General features: G+C 27.6%; 3 protein-coding genes across 9 annotated transcripts in view; 2 read left to right on the plus strand and 1 right to left on the minus strand.

The window, feature by feature from the left end:
• LOC117174888 (transcription factor CP2-like protein 1) overlaps positions 1-1819 on the plus strand; it is a 65444-nt gene extending 63625 nt beyond the window's left edge. For all 4 annotated transcript variants that reach the window (XM_033364306.1, XM_033364307.1, XM_033364308.1 and 1 more), the window contains one exon: positions 397-1819. In XM_033364306.1, coding sequence (XP_033220197.1) covers positions 397-446 — 50 coding nt within the window. In that variant the 3' untranslated portion in view covers positions 447-1819. The remainder of the gene's footprint in view (positions 1-396) is intronic.
• A 3411-nt stretch (positions 1820-5230) lies between these two features.
• On the minus strand, positions 5231-18950 carry LOC117175171. 4 transcript variants are annotated; one of them, XM_033364775.1, is made up of 3 exons: positions 18642-18757; positions 10060-10379; positions 5231-5539 (listed from the first exon to the last, which is right to left on the minus strand). In XM_033364775.1, exons 2-3 carry the CDS (start codon positions 10376-10378, stop codon positions 5445-5447), a joined length of 414 nt encoding a protein of 137 aa, XP_033220666.1. In that variant the 5' UTR covers position 10379; positions 18642-18757; the 3' UTR covers positions 5231-5444. The 4 variants fall into 4 exon arrangements, with proteins under 4 accessions (XP_033220666.1, XP_033220664.1, XP_033220665.1 ...); XM_033364773.1 differs by lacking the exon at positions 18642-18757 and adding an exon at positions 13316-13459; XM_033364774.1 differs by lacking the exon at positions 18642-18757 and adding an exon at positions 13286-13453.
• A 2621-nt stretch (positions 18951-21571) lies between these two features.
• Positions 21572-24115, plus strand: part of LOC117175457 — a 3426-nt gene continuing 882 nt past the window's right edge. Inside the window, exon 1 of the mRNA XM_033365164.1 lies at positions 21572-23975. Coding sequence (XP_033221055.1) covers positions 21572-23975 — 2404 coding nt within the window. The remainder of the gene's footprint in view (positions 23976-24115) is intronic.

The raw sequence follows: 24115 nt of genomic DNA on the forward strand, positions 1-24115 counted from the left end.
TAAAAGGGTCGAAAATAATGTTACGTGATATGTGAATGCTCCCTTAATAAATATTGTTTAAAATTTAATAATTATTAAACAGCCGAAACCTCTGACTGTTTTCGAGAAAATTTTTAATTTACAAAATCTAAAAACTTTGGAAAAAACTGTTACGGAAAATGATCGATTTGGGGTTCTACACTTTCTGAATTTTTAATAGAAATATCTAATTAAACATTCATTAAACTTTGTAGAAATTTGTAATTTTCCACAAGAAACAACTAACTTTTGCAAATTTTAATATTCGTTATTTCTCATATGAATGCATAATTTTATATAGAATTAAAATATTTAAAACTATATCCAGTTTTTGAAGGGTTTTCATTTTATGTTGTTATTTTGTTTTTTTGTCAACAGATACGAATAGCGATCGTTACAAATTACTTCTGAAGCCCTCCTCGCGCTGATGGTGCTGAAACCACTACAGCCATTACCATGAAAGCTAAAACGATCTCGGGGCGAAGTATCATAACCAAAAGTGTCCTGATTTCCAAGAAACTTGGAAAACCAACGATTATAGAACCTACCGGATGAGAAAATCAGTTCAAGCTTGACTTTGTGCGTTTATGAAATTCTTTGAATGAAGAATCCAGCTAAACAGTTGAAAACTAAAAGCTGTCAGCTCTTAGTGCTTTTTTGTTGATAAAAAAAACATGCGCAGCTTTTTTTTTAGTATCAAAAATTGTTTTAAATCACAATCGAGGGGCGATTTTAATTTGTTGTCATTTCTCAGAATAGTTCACATCTGTCTGTGACTAGTGAAATTATTTTTTATTAGTATTGTTTCCACTTAATAATATTGAGTTAATAATTGTTTCTATATGTTTCCTAAGCAATTTAATGTTTCTTATTTATAAGAGGAATGATGTATTATGAATTAAGAGTTTTATCAAGATCAGTTTTCTTTGCGCATAGCTTTTTTTTTCCAAAGATAAACAATTGTTCGCGAAAGTAGTTGATCCATGTTGGTAAATTGAATAGTTAAAGAAAGAAAAAATGCTTTCTGCTGCATGGAAAATGAGCGGGTAAGACGTTTTATTTGTGTTTTTTATAAGAAGAAAGATACTCATGTTTAGCCATTAAAAAGGAAAAGTTTGTTGTAATTAATCGCCTGGCGAAAGAAGCTCCGATTATATGATCGGTGTATTCTTATTTTATCTCAACTTCCGGATACCAAGTGTATTTATTTTATCGAAGAATTTTAATATTATTTTATTTTAACCGAAAATCATCTTTCGACGTTCATATTATAATGAAGCCAAGGTCCAAGGAGTAGAAGATAGAAGACTTGTTTTTAATGTAAAGAGAAAAAATCGACTTTATAAAAAGTGACGCGAGTAGTTATGCAATTACAAAGTTTCGAATTTCGGCGAAAACTAGGAATGGTCAGTCATTACAAGTATTACGTAATTTAAAGGACGATGGAGAATGAATCATACATTTTCATAAATTTTTAATCCATTTGAACTGTTTTTTTTGTTTTGTTTTTTTTTTGAAACTTGATTAATTCGAGTAATTGTTATCGTCTAGTGATAATATAACAGTATCACAACAATTGTACTACACGATTTAAGTTTCGTTAAACATAATAGAAATATGTCATAGTGTAAGAACATTTAGGTGTAAATCATGTAGATCTTTACAAAAATACATTATTTTTTGTATTAGCAATCATCTTTTGATAGACCCAAGCGCTCTCTTTGTAGCGTGACACTTTTTGACAAAATTTTACATCTGTTTTCACTCGTGTATGAGACAATAAAAAATCTATTGCCACGTCTTCGGTTGTTTTTACAAATCCCGTACTTAAGCTGCTGAAATCTACTCAAATCTGGTAAAAAAAATTCCCTGACAAATCCAGGTTTTTTACAGGAGTAACTTGTAAAACTGGAATTATCAGGGAATTTTTTTATACCTGCGAATGTTAGGATTTTTTTTGAAGACGGAATTTTTGCTAGAGCGTACTTACAATTTGTTTAAATTGTAATATAAAATTAAATGACAATTTTTTTATTTTAAAAGTAGCTTTGTGTTACTGAATTTAATTATTTTGTTGAAAATTACTTTTATTGTAGTTGTGAATTGATTTTTTTTAACATCAAATTTAGCTGTACCGTTTTCGATCGAAATTTGATCTTTTCTCCCTTGATTGGAAAATCATTGATCTTAGTTCAAAATCCAACTCCTATTGTAAAATCGTATTGGAAATTTTAACAATTCCATACGAAATTTATGTATTTTCTTGTAAATCCATCTTTTCTGTTTTAAAATTAAAACTTCTAGATTCAAAATTCAACTAGTTTCATTTGAAACTTGAACTACTTTGTAAAAACATCGATTTCAATGGTTGGATATGCTTCCCTTTGATTGAAAATTTAACTATTTTTTGAACATTCTTTTTTCTTTAAAAGAGTTTTTTCAACTCTAAATTTGATTAATTATTTTTGGGTTGGAAATGTACCTGTTTTAAGTTGAAGTGCACTTTTTTGTTGTAAGTCCATATTTTCGGGTTTAACCTTTCAACTTTTTTGCAGAAAATTCGTCTTTTTGGTTTAAAAATTCCATTATTTTCGCAGTAAAATCAACTATTTTCATTTACATATATTTTGATAGTTAAAAAAAACTTAATTTGAAGATTCATCATTTTAGCTGAAAATTCATCGACATTCGGTTGAAAATTTAACTATTTTTATGGAAAATTGAACTTTGTTTGAAAATATAACTTTTTTCAAAATTCAGATTTTTTTATTAATAATCACAACTGCTTGGTTGAAAATTAACCTGTTTTGGTTAAAGATTCAACCAGTTCGTTGAAATTTCGTCTTTTTTTTATTGAATCCAACTGTTCTTAATTTAAAATCTTTTTTGGTTGAAGCTATTACACTTTTCGCTAAGAAATCCTTTTTTCAAATGAAAAATCAACTCTCTTGTTATAATTTCATTTTTCTTTCTCTTTGATTGCAAATTACTATTTTTTTTACTGTAAATTAATCTATTCCATATGAAAAGTTAACTCTTTTGATGGAAATAATTTTTCTCTTTTGTTAAAATTTATTTTTTTAAACTTCAACACAGATAATACACTATATTGCAAAATTATCGATGGAATATGTAATTAAAATATTGAAACATTTTAAACGAATATTGCAGCAACTATAGAGAAACATCAAGATATCCGATCTTGTTGAAAATTTCTTATTTTCGTTGAAGATTCATCATTTTAATTTCAAATTCATCTCTTCGATTGAAAATATAATATTTTTTTGAATAAATTTAACGGTTTTTGATTTCAAATTGAAATAGTTTTTGGTTGAAATATCAACTATTACATTAATCATTTTGACTTGATCTTTTTGGTGGAAAATTAAAATATTTCCTTAAAAATTCAACTCTCTTGTAAATATTTCACTTTTTTGGTAGAAAATTCATTTTTTTGGTAGAAAAATTTGGTTGAAAATTGCATCCTTTTCGTGGAAAGTTAAACTACTTGGTTGTAAGTCAAACTTTTTAGTTAAAAATTTATTTTGGTTTTTGAAGATCCATCATTTTAATTAATATTGTATCTCTGGTTGAAAATTCTTTTTTGTTCGTAAAATGTAACTGTTTTATTTCAAATTAAATTTTCTTTTTGTTGGATTATAAACTATTACATTTATCATATGGGAATTTACCCTTTTTGATCGGAAAATCAAATGAAACAAAGACATTAACATTTTTTTTGTTATAGTTAAAGATCCTTAAATGTAATTAAAAATACAGCTCTGGTTGAATATGAAACTATTTTGTGGAAAATTAGTTTTGTTTTTTGGTTGAAAATTAAATTTTTTAACTGAAAATCTAAATATTTCAGACAGATATTTAACTATTTTCTTGGGTTCTTTTTTTAAATTATTTTTTTTTAATGTAAATTTAACTTTGTAACTTTGTAGAATTATTGCAAAATATATTCATTAAAACATTGGAAACATTCCAAGTAAATATTGCATCAATGATGAAGAAATATGAAAATTTCCGACCAGAATTAAATATAGAATAAATAGGATTTATATATGCATATTTTTTTTAATTTAAATAAAAATCTTGTACGTTTTTGTTTGTTTGAACATTAATTTTTTTAAATTGAAAATGTAATGTAATTTATATTTGTTATCGGAAAATGCTTTTTTTCATCATTTTAATTGAAAATTCATTTCTTTGATTGAAAATGTTATCTTTTTTATTCGAAAATTAAACTTTTTCTTTGGAAATTTATCTTTGTGGCAGAACATTAAAATATTTGTTTAAAAATGCATCTATCTTTTAGAAAATTTAATATTTTTACTTGAAAAGTTAGGAATTTTTAGAGTTTTAAATCGAACCAATTCATGGTTTCTACTCACCTGAAAAATATCTCATTTGAAAGTTTAAGATGTCAAATATACACTTAATTTTCATTATGATAAAAGTATATTTTAAATTTAAATATAATAAAATAAACTTTTGTTTGAATTATTATTGAAATTCTTGGTCTTTAGAAAAAATGTAGCTAATTATTAATCATCTTTTTAATATTATTTATTTACTTATTTATTCGATTATCATGAGATATTTAAGAATACCTTCTAACATAATTTGTTAAAGATTTCTTAATTAAAAATATTAAATAAATCCCTGGAAAAATTCTACCAGGTAAGTTACACTTAATATTTAATAAAATTACTTTCCTAAATGAAAAAAACAGTTATATTCTGCATGTAATTTTTAAACATTAACATTTTTTACAAGGACTAAAAAAGCATTATTTATAATAAACTCGCAAAATTGTGCACATATTTCTAGTCAATTCTTTTGAAATATGTGAAATTTGAATAGTAGACACCCTTATTCGAGCCCTCATTAATTATCCCTATCGAATAATACAACAGGTTAATAATACTAAACACATAATGAATCATTTCATAAATTGATTCCTAAAGTCGGTGAATTTGAATAATGATTTAAAAAAATGTTTGTTTTATTTTCATGCTTAAAAATGCAGTGCATATTTAACAAATTAATACATTGAACAAAATATATTTTCCTAAGATAAGTGAAAATCATGAAAAGATTTTTTATTTAAATAAGTACTATAAATATTAGCATTATAAAAATTCCCTGAATAATTTAAGCTTTTTCATGTGGGTAGGTCCCTGTTAAATTAGATTTAAAAAACTTTTTTTCAGAAATATACGATTTATTTAACAAAATATAGTCAATACATTAAATAAGGAATGTTCAATTATTGTACATGAGTTATAATCTTTAATAACGTAACAAAATATGACGTGATGCATTTCTTTGAGTTGATAACAGATAGTAGGAGATCTTGGCATCTCAGCTTTTCGGAACACATATTGTTTTTGATTGTTTTCGTTTACAGATTTCGGCTACTTCTTCTTCTTCATCTGCTTCAGTTTCCTTTTTTCTTCTCGCTTCCTCTCTCGCTCCGACAAACTTGTGTAGAGTTTGTATCCAAAGAAAACTGAAATTAAAAGATCATAAAAATAAAAAATTTTCAATCACAGGAAATAATAAAGGGCCATATTTTACGAGTGAATGTACCGAAGATAAAAATAATTATCAATACAGCAAATAAAAAAATGAGACTGTCAGAAAGCCACGTCAACCACGTCAACCACTTATTATGTCTAGCTGAGTTGGTTAAAAAATTATTTAACGACTTCTTGAAAATATCTTTTGCGATTTCTTTAAATTCACTTTTTTCCTCATCTTTCAGTTCGCTATATCGATTAATAAGGCTGGAGAGTTTTTCCTGGACTTCCCCAGAAAGCATATTGCTATTTTTCAAATTTTCTAAATTCGTCTCTGCCATTCTATTTTCATAATTTAGGAAATAATTCACACTTGGATTATTACGAGAAGTGAAACGCACGTAAGACTTAGTTGGAAGTTTCCGGATCGACTGCCACCGACGATATTTTTAAGAATGATAAGATAAAAGTTTTGATTGTAGAATAGATTTCGGTGTCCAAGATTTGAATGAGAAGGAATAATGTTAAGCAATATCTTCTTTATGAAAAAATGATTAAGTGATATGGAAATATTGATAGCTAGAGTGATAAAAAAAAAAGAATGTTTTATTTTTCAACATCCAGGCCTCACAGTCTCTATGGGATAAAATATAGGGACCAAAGGGTACTTTTTGTCGTGCTCAAAGGGAAACCAATTCAGGATAAAATCAGAACATTTCAGAAAAATTCAAGTTACATTCAAAAGAATTCAAACTAATTGAAAGAATTGAAAAAATGGCCTTTAAAATGCAGTAAATCGTCTGATTATGAAAAGAATGATAAATTCATCATAGAGGTGATGTTAAATAATCATATGAACAATTCAAAGGCTAAACATTTCATTTTGTAAATAAGTGCAACCCTACATTCTTTAAGTCAGCCCTTAAAATACTATAACTCAATTTTGAAGTATCTTTTCTGAACTTCATGAGAGTCAAAAGAAACTTTTAAGGGCAAATTAACTTAAAAAAATCATCATAAAAATATAGAAAATACTACTAGGGTGTTACTCAAATTACGGAAAAAAATTTCTTGTCAATTTCAGGCTTTTTCCAGGTATAATTTTTCATGGTACGGAACCATTGATTAACTAAATAATAAAATAATACTAAATTATAATAAATCATTTCTTCAATTTGTCTCTAAAGTCCATGAATTTGAATAATAATTGGCTGAAAACTAGGCGATAGGTATTTTTTAGATTTGCAAACAAAAAATGTTAAGTTATGCGTATTTGAGTTTCGTGCTTTGTTCACCAAAAATCCCATTTTTGTTCATTGAACATTTATAATTTCTTACCTAATTGAGATATTTATTATTATCTTTTTGATTCTGATAACGTTTATTATCTTCTTTCGTAATCCACCGGAAATTAAAAGAAGGTTGAAAATGATTAAAATTGCAGTTTTCCTGAAAAAATTAAAAGTAATTTTTCTCAAGAAACCCACCATTAAATTTTTTTACCAATTTTCTTTCTTAGTTTTTACTAGGTAAGAAAGATATCTTGTAAGGTTGATGCTGTTTAAAAGACTGTTGTGGTCAGCAGAATTTTTTTCATACAATCGAGTTTCCTACTTTTTATCGGAAACAATGGCAGATACGGAAAAATGTTAAGATAAAAGTGTGCACGTCTGAAAGAGTTCTATGAAAAATGTCTCTTGTTCGTTTGCCATATCTTTCATCGTTTACAAAAAAAAAATTCAAAAATTACATTTTTAGGGAAAAAATAATCTGCTGACCACAAACACGGTTTGGCCCGCATTATCCTGATAAGATGCTTTCATTCTATTAGAAGAAATTGTAAAAAAAATATTGTGAAAAAATAAAAAGAGTAGGATTTTCCAGAAAGTATTATTAATTTTTTTTTCTTCAAATTTGTTAAGCATGAAACAAAATATTTTCTGGAAACCCCCACCTTTTTATTCCTTTAAATATTTTTTAAGTTTGTGCTAATAGATGAAAGGCATCTAATCAGCATGATGCGGGCTAAACCATTTTTGAGGCCAGGGGATTTTATTTTCCTGTAAATGTAAGTTTCCAATTTTTCTTGTAAGAAATGAAAAATATCACAAAAGGACATGGGGCATCTTTCATATACCTTTTTTAGACATGCAAACTTTTAACATTTTTCCGCATTTTCCATTTTTTCCGATAAAAAGTAGAAAACTCGATTGTATGAAAAAAATTCTGCTGACCACAACAGTTTTTTAAACAGCATCAACCTTACAAGATATCTTTCTTACCTAGTAAAAACTAAGAAAGAAAATTTGTAAAAAATTTAATGGTGGGTTTCTTGAGAAAAATTATTTTGATTTTTTTCAGAAAGACCGCTATTTTGTTAATTATAAACCTTTTTTTTTCAAATTTCCGGCGAATTATGAAAGAAGACGACAAAAGCCATTCAAATCAAAAAGAAAATAATAAATGTCTTAATAAGGTTCTTAGAACTTTTTTTGCGAATCTGAAAATTAAGCATCGCTTAGTTACCTCTAAAAAACAATATATTTCGCCCTGAAAGTTTCTGAGATTTCAAGTGTAGAACCCTGTCTGATTTCAAGTGAATTCGGTCAATTCAAAGAAATCTTTGTGTTATCTTCTTATACTTAAAATTCAGTGTTTATTTAGGTAAAATTATATTCAATTCAATTTAAACCATTTCAAAGGTAAAGATATTAAGTAAAAATATTCTATTTTCAATAAGATAGATGCATTTTTAACCAAATATTTGGAATTTGCAACTAAAAAAGGGTGAATTTTCAACCAAACATTTTTATTTTGAACTAAAAAAGAAAGATCAGTTTTCAACCACAAATACAATAGTTAAATTTTTATTTATAAGTTAATTATCAAAAAAAAATTCAACCAAAAAGATTAATGTTCAAACAAGAAGATCAATTACAAAAAAAAAGATTAATTTTCTGAAAAACACGACGATTTAAAAAATGAATTTTCAACGAAATAGTTAAATTATTAACAAAAAAAGATCAATTTTCTACCAAAGATGGAATAGTTAAATTTTTATTTAAAAATTAATTTTCCACGAAAAAGATAAACCAATTTTCAACCAAGGTTGTTAAATTTTAACTTATTACTTATCCAAGTAGATTTATTTCCAAAGAAGAAGATTCATTTTCAAATAAAACAAGTAATTAAATTTTCAGTTAAAAAATTAATTTTTAACCAAACTGATGGATTTCCAAATAAAATTATGAATCTTCAACTGAAATAGTTAAGTTTTAATCCAAGAAGATGAATTTATAACTAAAATGATGAATTTTTTACTGGGAAAATTGAATTTTTAACCAATATGATAAATCTTTAATAGGATTATTACATTTTTAACCAGAAAGATGAATTATTAAGCTAGAAGATAATTTCTACCAAACAGACGAATTTAAAAATAAAAAATATAATTTTGAAACGCCAAATTGAAGTTAGATTTTTATTTAAAAAAATAATGTTCAAACAAAGAGATGGATTTTTAACCAAAATTATGCAATATTCAACTGGAATAATTATATTTTTAGTTAAAAAGAATAATTTTAAAAAAATCAAGGAAATAATTAAAGTTTCAGCTAATCTTCAACTAAAGATATTAAGTTATAACAACAGAGTTTAACTTCAAACCAAGTAATTACATTTTCATTCCACAAAACATGAATTCTGAACCACAAATGTAGTAGTAGATATTTTAAAAAAAGGAAAAAGTATTAATTAATTTTTAATCAAAAGCAGTTGAATTTAACAAAAAATAGGAATTTTCAGTATGAATTGAATTTTCACCTGAAAAAGATATATCACTCAAGAGAGAGAAAAAATCGCAAAGAAACTATTGGATTTTTAAGCAAAACGACAAAATTTCGACCAAAAACATTAATTTTCAACAAAAAAGAATTATTTTTCAAAAAAATACATTCATTTTTAACGAGACTGGAATTTTCGACTAAAACGATCAATTTTTAATAAAAAATAGAAGAGTTAAATCTTCAGTTAAGAAAATTAATTTAAAAAAAAAAATAAAAACGAATTTTTAACAAAACAGTTAAAAAGCTACTTTTAAAACTGAAGAATTATTTTTATTTAATCTCATATTACAATTTGAAAAAAATAGGCACGCTTTCGAAAAAATTTCCACACTTCAAAAAAATATTCTGACGTTTCCAGGTTATTTTTGGTTTTGAACATTTTAGAGGGAAGCGAAATTGTTGGCGCAATTATTTACAAAATAAAATGTTCAGTCTTGGTTTTTTTATACAATTTCTCTACATCGCGTCTATATAGCATTGAGGTTTTTTCCTAAAATTTTCTTAATCTTAAAAAAATTAGGAAGTTTGTTAAAATTGGAGGGTGAGATTTAGCCAAATTAAAAATGCGATTTTTTTTATACACTTCGTACTGTCCTTTAGTTTGGAATTAATATGCTAATAATATTAATTTAGTGAATTATTATGTGTGTTTAATATTTAATTACCAAAGATCAGAGTAATAAGTGATACCATGGACAAGAATAAAATGGTTTGGTAAGTGAAATAGTCGGCAGCTGCAAAAACTTTTTCAGGTTCAACTCCAGCGTCAGCCGCGGGAAGAGGAAGACCTTTTAGTATTCTGTCTATCAAATTTTGTTTTTCATCTTCAGCTAATCCCATGGAATCTACCATTTGAAGAAGTTCTTCGGTTGAGGGCATTTTCTGACCCTCGGCAGAATCTGCGTTGACTATATCGCCAGCATCAACATCAGCTTCTTGGGCAGAAACGAAGCCCGGGAGGCCAAAGAAAAGTGAAGGCCACATCCTGTTCAGAGAATTTTTTTACTTCTTTTAGTAAAAAAGAACTTGGTAAATCAATAATGATTTTAATCTTTCATATCTTTAATATCTTAACATTTATTGTACAAATCATTTCTATTCCCCTTTTTTAATTTCCAATTTTACCCCTTTTTGTTAATATTTTTCCTCTAGTTATTCCGAATTTTTAAAAGTAGTCAAAATATATTTAGAGGTCGCTAAGGATGTTTTTACGGCCAATATGCAACTTTTTTGAGTTATTATTTTGGATTTTTTACCGTTTTTAATTTTTCATCGAAATTTTTTTTATTTCTTTTACTCCTTTATTTTATCATAAGGATTAAAAATTTCATTCTAATTTTTGTTTCGAGAAACAACAATTTTGATTAGGTGTTTAACATCCACAGAGCATCAACTTTGTGGACTTCAGTTTTAAGGTTCAAACTCAGGTCTACAATTTTTTTCAATATGAAACTGATGAAAAATATTTTGCACTTTACTCACAATAATTTCATTTGCCACAAACCATGCTTCAAATAGATGGGTACATCACATATTTTTAAAATGAAAATTGTGTTTAAATCAGTGAAGTCGGTCAATTCTTGAAAATGGTATAAGGGATTAAATCTTGGACAATTACCAATGCTACAATGAATATCAATAAATTCAAGACGACTGGAAAATTCAGAAAAATGAAATTGTCCAGTAATGAAATTCCTGAACAGTTCGTAATATTACCAAATTTGAACATTCCGAAGTAATGAAATTTCCGACATAAAATTGTCGAATTATAAAATATCTATTTTATCCTATGAAAATGACATAAAATAAATGTAATAACACGTGCGCCTGAAACGAAAACAAACATGTTTTCCGAATCGAATAACATTTTCTGAATAAAGTTTGTAGAATTTAATTTCACACTGATTTATCTCAAATGTTAATTTTTTGCAATTAACAATTCGAGTTTTGAAAACGTTTTTTTGAAATTAAAAAAAATACTATGCACGTTTTTAACCAAACAAACATTTTTTTCCGAATCTAATAACATTTTCCGAATAAAGTTTGTAGAATTTAATTCAACACTGATTTATCTCGAAGTTCCATTTTTTTCAATTAACAATTCGATTTTTGAAAACGTTTTTTTGAAATTAAAAAAATACTATGCACGTTTTTAATCAAAATTTGTCATCCAGAAATTCATTTATCTCAATTATTTTTATTATAAATTCAAATAATAGTTTTTAAAACTTAAAGCATTACAATTTTTTTCTTCAATGCACGTATTTAGTTATTTTATTTTTAATGAATAAATAATATTGTTAAAATACATTTTTTCAAATTGTTTTAAGTAAGGAATTTTATATTTCGGATATTTTTTAATTCGGAAATTTCATAAACTAATCGGGAATTTTATTATTCGGAAAATTTCCTATTCGGGAATTATACAACGTCAGGAATTTTATTTTTCGGGATTTTTCAGTAGAATCAAGATATGCATAGTTTATTAACAAAAATGTAATTTTTCAATTTAGTCCCTTACTGTTTTCCAGATTTGAGTGATGTTATTGAAATTGAAAAATTTTCAGAGTTAAAAATGTTGCGCCTAAATTTGACACCCAAGTACTGAAATTCAGCATTATATTGATGCTTTATGGATTTGAAATACCACTTCAAATTTTTTTTCTCACACCAAAAAATGAAAAAAAATTCACATCTTTATGGAGAAACAAATCAATACAAATTTTGGTTTGGATAAAAAATCCCGGATTCTGTTGCAAAATTAAATAAATATATATGCAGAAGTCCCCCAAACCCGCGTTTGAAAATAAAATTTGTATCTTGTTTAAATAAGTGCAGGTATTGAATTAATTTACTGCAACATACGGTGCAATGTATTCTTCTTAGAAAAACACGTCACCAAGATTTTTGACAGTGTTTAATAAAAATGGGTTCACTGAGACCTTCGCAGACGTAAAAAAATATTATAATATTTGTTGGACGCAAGTCTTTTCTATAAATAAAATTCTAATTTTATTCAAATAAATCTGGGATTTTTAACCTATAGGCATTCCATATGGAATGCCATATTAACCAAATGTTTTATTCATAAAAACATGTTTAGATGTCGCTATTTTTTTTAATTCTTCCAGATGTCTGACAGTGAGTGACGTAATTTATTAGAAATTTCATAATAATGCATGATACAGTGAAATAGTTTATTCAAAGCCCTAATTCAAATAAAACTAGAATTTTATTCACCAAAAATTAAAAATCTATTTTTACATTTAATTAAGTTTTTGATTTACAAAAAAGATAATAAGCGAATAATTTCTAACTAAACCTTCTCATGCGATAAATTACGTAAAATGGAGTATCAGAGAAAAATTTTCTGCCAATATCGACATTCCCGGCTTATCAGACACAAATAGATACAAAAAAAGAGGGATAAAATAATTTAAATTAATTTCAATACATTTACCCCCCCCCCCCCCCAATAAGAGATCATGTCGGCTATTTTAGAAATAAAAAAAACCTTTTTACAAGGATGATCATTATATTGATATTAAAAACTGAATTCACCCTCAAAACTATTACCCGGCAAATTTGGTCGATTTTACAACAGTCTCTTAAATTTATGTATGCATCAATATTTTTATTGATGACACGACTTTAACATACGGTAGCGTTAAAAAATCTGGAGATATCATTTAATCACGTTAAGAAAATTTGAAAAAATATGTTAATTTTGTACTTCCACGTTTAACATACTTCAGATCGGCATCTCGTTCAAGCTACTACCTCAATATTGATATGATATCTTAATAGCACATTTAAAAATAACTATTTATCGTCACCTCTACAAGGTTGGAAGTCAATAGTTTTAATTTTGCAGTATTATAAATAATATACCTGCAATGAAAGATTGCTCTAACACACTACCTTCGATTTTCAGTTCACTTTTGTATAAATTCCCACTATATGATTAAAATAGTTGGAATATCACTTTTCTTTAGAGGGAAGTTATCTCCGTGGCGGCAGGAGCCGATTGGATTGTTAGGTCTGAATGATTCGAACCAACTAACGTATAAGAGCGGGCCAACGTGGCTGCTTCCAACGTATGGTACTCAGTATACACTATCTAATGTAATTACGTGTCGTGCACATTAGCATATATATTTTTGTAAAATATGGCTATCTCAGAGATCACAGAGCCAAAATAGCTCAAAAAAGTGGAAATAGGGCAATTTTTTCATGCAAAAGGGGAAAGATTTTTTTCTTCAAATCATCTGACCACTTGTTTTAAAATTTAATTATTTAATACATTAAATTATAATTATTTTTATAATATTAATTTAATAAATAAATTTATTTAAAAATAATATTAAATTTAAATTAAATTAATTTATAATTATAAATAATTTAATTAATTTAATACATTTTTATTGCTTGATTCAAAATTCAACTATTTTGACAGAACATTTTTTGTCTTGAACACTTCACTCTTCTGTTGAAAATTGGTATTTTCGGGTTAAAAGTTCATATCTTTTGATAGAAAATCAGTTTTGATTAAAATAACAGTATATTTCAATGGGAAATCTTAAAAACTTAAAGCTTTTCACATTAAATTTAATATGCGGTATCTACATTATTTTTATTGAAAAGAATTTATTCCATTATTTTCGGAAAAATGACTATATTTCTCTGTTTCAGGAAAATTTTAAGCTGTGAACTGTGAATTTGACATATTTTTCTTTTTCGGAATTACTATTTGACATAATTCTTATTTTTCAAAATTATTGAAATTTTTTAAAGAAAAACAGAAATTGGACTTCTAATATTTACAAATCGGATACCCTAAAGATTGAAAGTTCATCAAATTAAAAATGTTCCAAATAAATTTAGCCTAAGCCCTAGATTAATTCATAGACATTTTAATTTTAAGCCATTGTACAATCTGTAATTTTATGCGTTTAAGAATAAGCAGAGTTTAAAATTAAAGAAACTTAATTTTTTTTAACCCGAAAATATAAATTTTTAACAAAAAAGTTTATTTTAATGTAGTTTAATTTCTAATCAAATACATAAATTTTCTGAAAACGCCATATTTTCAAAGAAATAGTTACATTTTCAACCAAAGACAAAAATTTCAACTAAAATGGTGAATCTTTAAACAAAAAATAAATCTTTAACAAAGTAGTTTAACTTTTAACCAATTAGTTGAATGTTCAACCAAAAAAACATAAATTCTGAACGAAATTCGTACTTATCGATAAAAAGACAAATGTACAAAACAATAGTTGAATTTTTAATCAAACAGTTGAACGTTCACCCCGAAAATTTGAATTTTTCACTAAGAAACAGAATAGAAAAATATTTATTAGATAAAAAATACATTTTTATTTTAAAAAAAGGCATTTTTAACAAAATAGTTTAATTGTTAACAATAACATCAATCTTCAACAAATTACAGAGATGACCAGGAATAGAACACTTGAAAACAAATTTCAGTTTAATTCCACAACAAAAAAAGAATCTTCAACAAAATAGTTGAATCCGCAAATAAACAAAATTAATTTTTAACCATAAAATTGCATTTTTAAATGAAAAGTAGACATTTTTATACCAAGAGAGGAATTTTTAAAAATCTTTTAGACCCACTCAAATTATTACAAAAATTGGAAAATATCTTTTAAACTGAGTTTCACAGTTAAGAATATTTTAAGTTCTACAAGTTTCATTATTAACAAATAAATCGTGATACTTGTAGTTTGAAGTTGCTTAAATTTTAAATTATATTTGCATGCGCAATTTCGAGCTACTTTTTTCAGATCATAACTCAATTATTGATAGCCGTTCGAGAAAACGTTTCTAAATAGTTTTATTCGTAATTTAATGAAATTTCAGAAAAAATATCACGCTTTCATTATAATTACTGCATTTTTAATTTAAAAATAAAATTTGTTAAAAGTATATATAATGAGAGAAATACTGAAAAATATTTATAAGTTTTAAAAAGTATTTACACGTTTAACAAGCTTTACCTACTTGTGTAACGAATTCGTACGCAGAAGTTACAATTTTGCTAAGAATTTCATTTTTTTATTGATAGACTTTGAAACCGAGAAGAAAATTGTTTATGCCAACTTAAGTTTGATAATCGAATTGATGACATTCCAAGTATATACAGAAACAATCATTATCTAAATTTTTTCAAAAAATGATTTTATCACATTTTGTTCGCTTACTCCTCATCTCTGTTACGATATATTGTTTTTTATTTTATTTTGTGCTATATTTAAGTATATATAATTTATTAAAGTGACTCAATATTATATACGGAAGCATTTTATTATTTTCACATGTGCACTTAGAACTATATGCCTTGCTCTATATTATGGGTGTAACAAAAAATTAATTTTAATTATATAAATTAGTTCATTAAATTTTGAATTACATTTTTTAAAGTAATTAATTTTAATTATACAAATTAGTTAATTAAATTTTTCTAAGTCAAATTAATTATATAGTAGATAATTCTTTGAGTTAAAAAAATTAAACATTCCCTACAAAATAATTTTGAAGATGTAAAGCGAACAATGGTTTTTATAGTTTTTACCATGTTTTTAAGTACATTTAGTAATTTCAGAGAAAATGCTGTATAACTGCAATATATAGGAATTTTCAAATATCGTATACTTAAAGAGAAAAGGGGGAAAAGGGGAACTTTTCTAGAATTGGGAGAAAAGGGGAATTTAAAAAAACTGGGGAAACGCAGGAAAAACTGTGATCCCTGCTGGCTATACAAAAAGCTGAAAACATATTAATTTTTACAGTGATAATAATTATAATTCTTATTATAACTTCGGTACATTCAATTGCCTTTAAAGAATATAACATAATTTTTTATAATCTTAATATAATTTTAATAAAAAAATTATGAAATGTATAATTATTTTGCAATTTATATGACTAATAACATACAGGGGTCATCCATTAATAATTTTTTACTTTAATTGATGACTTTTCCTAACTTTGATCAAATGGTTTGAAACCAGACGTTTTGGAATATCTTCTTTCTAGTCTAAAAATAAAATGTGATTCGGGGGACACAAAAAGCATCATATTTTCTTTCAAGAAACACAAAAACAATCCACAACATTAAAAATCTGTAAAAATCACGTGCATAACTCATTCTATTCCCGTTGTGTTAATTCGAAAATGAACTTTTCAAGGTCAATTTGAATAAATAGTTATCAAATGTTTATTTTACTTTTCTAATATTTCGAATTAATCTACTGTTAAATATTTTAATTAATCAAAAATTAGCGAAATTCATTAAAATAATTCAAATCTGTTATTATTTAACATTAATGAAGTATGAAATAAGATTAAAAAAAAAAGAGTACTACAAAAAAAGTTTGATCATTTTTATGCTTTTTTCATAAAAGTACAAATGGTTTTGTAAAAAAAAGTTTTAATTTTATTCGGTACTTTAAAAAAAATACACATGTTTTTTAGTCTGCCAACTGATATTTTACTTTTGAACTACAAAGAAGGCTTGGCAAAAAAGTTTAAAACCGTTTCAACGAAATAGTTATAATCTTAAACAAAGATATGAATTTTCATTCAAAGAAATACATTTTTAACAAAGAATGAAATTTTCGATATTTCAACTAAGAAATATTTTAATTTTAAATTTAAGCAAAAGTTGAATTCACCCAAAAAAGACGAAAGTTCAACACAATCGTTGAATTTCTAACCAAACAGTTGAATGTCCAATCCGAAAATACGCATTTCCAACAACAAAAATTATTTTTCACCAAGTAATTAAATTTCCTACCAAATACATGAATTTTCATCCAAAAACATGACTTTTCAACTAAAAACATTAATTTTCAACCAAAAAGATCAATTTTAGATCAAGCTAATAATTTTGTAACCATACAATTTCGTTTTTAACTGAAAAGTTTAAATTTCCATTCCAAGAATAGAATTTCGGAATATGTTTGAAATTAAATTACTCGAAATATTCCCGAAATTTGGAAAATTGCAATTAGTGGTCAATTTTTGTACTGGAAAAGAGGTAGTGTGACAGAACTTCTTCTTTCCCTATTCCAGCTCAAACAATTGCCAGTTTTAATAAAAAGATTGAAAATATTTATAATTTACTTATGTAACAGAATTTATTAAACATATTATAACTTTTATGCTAATTATATCAAGTTCTTTCTAACACTACACATTAATCAACTGTTGAATATAAAGATTAATAAACCATTAGTGAAATTCATTACAAGAATTCAAATCTATTAATATATGACTTTAATGAAATCTGATGTATGATTTTTTTAAATCTATGAAAAAAGTGTTTAACCTTATTATTATTATTATTATTATTATTATTACGGATTATAATTCCCTAGAAAAACGAAAGAAAAAATCTGTTTCTGAAACAATGTTTTGATTTTATTTGATATTTTTTGACAAAAATACAAATGTTTTTTTATCCCCACCGACTGACATTTTACTATTGGACTATAAAGAAGGCTTTGAAAAAGGTTTTAAACTATTTTCTCAATAAAAAAAAACATTTGCAACCATTTTTTGTAATGAAAAATCTATAAAAGAGTTATTTAAAAAATGTTGCTCGGTTTCTACATTACATATCGTAGGAAATACATCTGTTTGGAATTGGATATGTAACTGTAAACTGAAGTACTACCTTTTTTAAAAGCAAACGAGTTCATAACGGTATTATATGCATAACAAGGGCCTTTCATGTGCACTGAGGAGAAAAAAATTGAGAAAAATATATTAAGACTTATTTTATACACTTTCTAATTAAAATTTGATCTATCAAATATTTTTTTATTTTCATTCCTTCTTTGTATTTTCATTGCAAAAAAAAACTATGAAAAACTGAAGTTTATGCAAATAAATATTATTATTAAATACTACAATTTAATAATTATCCGTATTTCTTCAGTTTTGTTATTAAAAAATTGTTCATAAGAGGGGTACTTTTTAAAAAAGAATTATTCAAATTACGTCAAATGGTCAATAATTACTTTTATGCGTGTATTATAATTGGATCCCACGACTTTAAATTAATTTAATCCAAAAATTGAAATCAAATTCATAAGCTTAATTAATTTTCTCAGCTTAATTTTCCTGTTTACCGCGAACATATGGTGCTCCATGCAGAATTAAACGTGGACACATTTTTCGATATATGTAAAAGCGCGCTTTTGAATAAATAACTTACCCGAAAGGCCGATGACGATGAGGGCGGGAATAATAAATACACTGTTGCTGAAGCCATGTTCAATTGGACCTTCCGGACCACTTAGATCAACCATTTCTGTCAACTTGCAGACAAATATTCAGAAAACAAGCGTTCTATTTGGCTACTGAAGAAGGTTAAAACTGGAAGACAAGTCACTTGTAGACCGATGCTTCATGGCCATATGTACTGACTCTGGTACTGATATCAACCATGATCGTGAACCCATGAAATCATGAACCTCAAGATCAGGCTTTCTGAATAGCGCCATCTGGGCAATGACTTTTAAAACTTAAAAGGACTTAAAGGGCCCCATTCACCTTATTTTCTTTTCAAAATTTTTTCTTCATTCTATAGAAGAAATGTCATTTAAATCTTTTTTTAAAATTTGATTTGTCTGTGTAAAAGACCAGAGTGGCCGAATTGATTTTCTTATAGGCATCAAAGACGCATGCGTGTGGGTGGGCGACTAGAAACGTTTTTACTTACGTTAGCAATTTTTTTGTTAAGGGCATGTGACACAGCTAAATACCTATATTACCGATTTTGTAAATAAAATATCGAGCTGAAACTTTGGAAAATGTATTAGAGTAAAATAAAGTACGTTTAGGTACTGCATTTTGGTAGGAACTTCACTGAAATTTATTTTATCTTTTTTCTGAACCTCGACATTTTTTGAACGTTCGAACTTTTTTTATACATAAAATATCGGTCTCAAACTTTGAGAAATGCAAGAGCCAAAAGAAAACTACGTTTAAGCACAAATCTTAATAATAAAAGATGTAAAAAAAATATATTTCAACTATCAATTCCATCGGTATAAAAAAAGTTCGAACGTTCAAAAAATTTCGAGGTTCCGAAAAAAGATGAAATAATTTTCAGTGAACTTCCTACCAAAATGCAGTACCTGAACGTACTTTATTGTACTCTAATACATTTTCCAAAGTTTCAGATCGATATTTTATTCACAAAAAAGCTCTAAGGTTCAAAAAAACATTCAGTGAACTGAAAAAGTGAGGTCGGTAATAGAGGTATTTAGCTGTGTCACATGCCCTGGTAAAGATTATCACAAGATTGGTTTTCGACAAAGAGATATATGTGTTTTCGGTTGTCGATTCAAGAAAGTGAAGTGTAAAAGATTTAAGTTATAAACAAATGCATCCAAAATAATACATGTTTTATCACTATTGTAATGTTATTATTTGTAGATTAGTCAATTATATTTATAAATTAAAAAAATAAACCTTAATCTTTAATATAGAATAGAAATGTTGCATTTTGAGAATTACATGATTACTATTGGTGAGTTGAAAGATTCCGGAATGAACGAAGAAGTGAAAGGAAGGCTGTACGGACTTTTAAAATAATTGTCAGATGGCGCACCAATGCGGTTTTGTGATGAGAGTGATAATTTTATTTACTAGGAAAATTATCTCTGATATATAAAATACTACTTTATACTGATAATTAGGTATTTTAATCAATCGTTTAGAAAATTTACCATTGTTTTCAGATACTTTCTCTTAGCATAAAGTCAGAAAGTCACGGGTTTTCAGTTACAGCGAGACAATAAACAAATATTGTTTAAACCATTTATTATTATTTATAATAATATTATCTTATAATAATGCTAGAAAATTACTGTTTTTCTAAAATGTTGCAATATATATAACTAAAATAAATATTTAAACAATTTATTAATATTCATAATAATATTCTGTTAGAATACTGTCAGAAAGTGAGGTAATAATTAGTTTACGTTAACATACATATTTGTTTAAACAAATTTTAAAATAATATTCTCTTTGGCTCATGATAGAAAAATGTGGTTTTTCTAAAATATTCAAATTTTTAACCACTTTTTACTTAGTGAGGTAATCATTAATGCACGTTAGCAAACATAATTGTTTAAAACGTTTATTATTTTTGATAAAACTATCTTCGCTTCGATAATTTCTAAAAATTTGCGTGTTTTTCTGAAAGTTTTAACTTTCCTTTGGTTTTTTAGTTATAAAAAATAAAAAATAACAATAGAGATAATTATTTTTTAAACAATCTCTTTCTGATTGTGAATATATTTTTCTTAAATAAAAGATTAGCATTTATAAAATATTCTTCAAATTTTCTATATGGATCATATTAAATCTAATTTGTCCTTGAAGTAGCTGATGAGAGCCGTTTTGTTCAAATTGATGTTAATCTTAATATTGATATTTATTATTTGTTCCTAACTAAAAAGTCATCGAACAGCTGAAAATGTCAGAAACTCCCATAACTTTCTAGCATTACTCAGACTGTAACTAAGAGAAGAGAGTTATAAACAATAATAATTTGTATAATCAATTATGTTTGCTAACTTGCATTGATTATTATCTAAGTAAGTAAATAGTGGACACAGAATTTAAAAAGCAGAAAAAGTCGCAATTATTCAGTCATATATTAATATAAGAGAAGATAGTTTTAACACTAAAAATGTGTTAAAAAAAGGCTTTTCAAATTGCAGTCATTATCACGTCGCTTTAAGTAAAAAGTTGACAAAAAGTTAAAAATGCCAGAAAAACTGCAAATATCTAGTATTACTATAGCAGAATGTAGTTATAAACAATAATAACTTGTTCAAACAATTAAGTTTATTGAATGTAATTAATCGCTCAGTTGCAAGTACACAATCAAGTCCTCCGTCAAATGTCAACACGTCTGAGGGTACTAGTTTAAGAAATAATTCTGAGTCAATTCACGGTCCTAATGAAAGAAATGATTCTTTAGAGATTAATGAAAATAACGATCAAGGTCAAGCTAACATTTTAAATTCAAATCGTCGTTTTCCAAGGGTTAAGTATCCCGATCTCAAAATTCCTACTTTTTCAGACAGTTTCGACACTTGGCTAGGTTTTTTCGATTCTTTCAATTCAATGATCCACAATGATCCTGACTTACCAACCATACAAAAATTACATTATCTAAAGGGCTGTGTCACCGGTGATGCAGCCAACATAATCTCGTCCCTTGAAACATCAACCGAAAATTACAAGGTAGCTTGGGATCTCCTAAAAAATCGCTATCATAATAAAAAATTCATCATTGACAGTCACGTAAAATCACTTTTCGAAATACCGTGCATGTTCAAAGACTTTTCAATCCGCGCGTTGTACGATAAAATTCAAAAGCACATTCGAGCACTTCGCGCATTATCAGTCGAAGTAGATAAGTGGGATTCCATAATTATCCACCTGATCAAAGGGAAATTAAGCAATTACATAATTGAAAAATGGGAAGAGTCTAACAGCAATGAAGACTTACCCACCTTGCAAATCATATTAGATTTCTTAGAGCGTCGCTCCCAAATTGAGGAGCCAAGGGCAGCTATTAATCAAACACAAAATCAAAAGGCTTTAAATCCAAAATGCAATACCAATTCACGTCAGGGTTCGCGTTCACAATTTCATTTTACAGGTGCTACCACAGCATCGCCCGCGAGTTCAAATAGCTCTCAGACAAATAACAATGCCTTCAAAATATCATGTTATGTTTGTAAAGGTGAACATGGGGTTTACGCTTGTAGTCAATTTTTAAACTTGTCACCCAAAGAGCGGTACGAAGCAGCAAAAAGAATTTCTTTATGCCCTAACTGCCTTCGCGGGAATCATCATTTAAAAAATTGTGTATCGAGTGGGTGCCGAAAATGTGGAAAGAGATACAATTCTCTCTTACACTTTGAGAATCCCAGATCTGATAACCGTTCAAATCCAAGTGCATCACAACCACATCAACCTGATAATTCAAAACACCCAAATCCTGCACCTGTTTCTAGTTACCAGCTCGTGATTCCTTCTCAAGTGGTTTTGGCCACGGCCGTTGTCGAAGTCCTCGAAAGTCAAGGGAATTCATACCCATGCCGCATAATGTTAGATGGAGGTTCTCAACCTCACATTATCACTGAACGCTTAGCAAACAAATTACGTTTAAAAAGAACCCTAGTCGATATTCCTCTTGGAGCAATTGATAATCTCTCCACCACAGTCAAGCATACGACAAATGTCACAATCAAGTCTCGTTATACAAATTTACTATGTTATCTGTCACTTTTCATTGTTCAAACGATCGGTACTACAATGCCTTCAATTCCAATTAACCGAAACTCCATTTCAACCCCACACAATCTCTTTTTAGCCGATCCAGATTTTCACATTTCAGCCGAAATAGACATGATTCTGGGTGCTCAATACTTTTATCATTTCTTGCGAACTGGAAAAATTTCAATTGTAGATCACCCAGCCGTTTTTCAAGAAACGGAGTTCGGTTGGGTAGTAGCAGGAATTTTCAACCACAAACGCGTAAAAGAAAGCAAAATCTATTGCAATTATACAAACTTCTCTGACTTGTCTCTTTTGTGGGAATTAAATTCACCTACTTCAACTTCGTCGCGCTCGAAAGAAGAGAAAGCTTGCGAAATGCATTACACAAAAACCACACATCGCAATAAATCAGGTCGTTATACTGTTCAACTACCATTTAATAACAAAATTTTCGATCTAGGAGAATCACGCCGTTCAGCTCTCATTAGATTTCAGTCTCTCGAAAATAAGTTTAAAAAAGATCCAACACTCAGAGAACAATACGTAAAATGTATTAAAAGTTATTTAGATGAGGGACACAAGACACCCTTATTAAATGAGACAGACATGCATCGCGGATTTTATCTTCCACACCACGCGGTCATAGAAACTAATAGTCTTACAACAAAAACGCGCGTCGTTTTTGATGGATCTTGCAAATCCTCAACAGGAATTTCACTTAATGATACGATGATGGTCGGTCCTACAATACAGGACGATCTTTTTTCAACATTCACACGATTCAGGACATTTAGTTTTGCGCTTACAGCCGATATAGAACAAATGTACCGGCAAATTAAATTGTACGATGATCACAGATTTTTTCAAAAAATTTTCTGGCATGAGAATTCCAGCAAGCCACTTAAGGTTTACACACTAAACACTGTTACTTTTGGCACCGCATCCGCGTCTTTTCTTGCAGTACGCACTCTTCAGCAATTAGCTGACGATGAACGCGAAAATTATCCTCGAGCAGCAGCGATTCTGAAACGTGATTTTTATGTAGATGACCTGCTGACAGGTGCGAGCACATTTGAAGAAGCTCTCTCTCTTCGAGACAATTTAATCGAGCTCCTACACAAGGGAGGATTCAACCTCCGAAAATGGGGATCGAATGATCCCAAACTCACTGTCAATTTTAAAAATGATTCTCGTGACACACACATGTCGTTAGATCCCACGGAGGCTGTTAAGACTCTAGGTCACAGCAAAATTAATCGTTTAGAATCTCTGGAAATTACATTTTGATTGGGACGAATCAGTGCCCCCACATTTACAGCAATCGTGGATTGAATACAAAAATCAGTTACCCCTTTTAAATCACGCACAGTTCAAGCGATG

Source organism: Belonocnema kinseyi, chromosome 6 (assembly GCF_010883055.1).
Source record: "Belonocnema kinseyi isolate 2016_QV_RU_SX_M_011 chromosome 6, B_treatae_v1, whole genome shotgun sequence".
Lineage (NCBI taxonomy): Eukaryota > Metazoa > Arthropoda > Insecta > Hymenoptera > Cynipidae > Belonocnema > Belonocnema kinseyi.

Excerpts from the sequence above, each read along its gene's own strand:
- LOC117175171 (XM_033364775.1), bottom strand. The coding sequence starts at position 10,378 with ATGTGGCCTTCACTTTTCTTTGGCCTCCCGGGCTTCGTTTCTGCCCAA. Across the intron at positions 5,540-10,059 it reads ACTTATTACTCTGATCTTTG|TTTTCTTTGGATACAAACTC; the intron begins GTAATTAAATAT and ends TTTTAATTTCAG.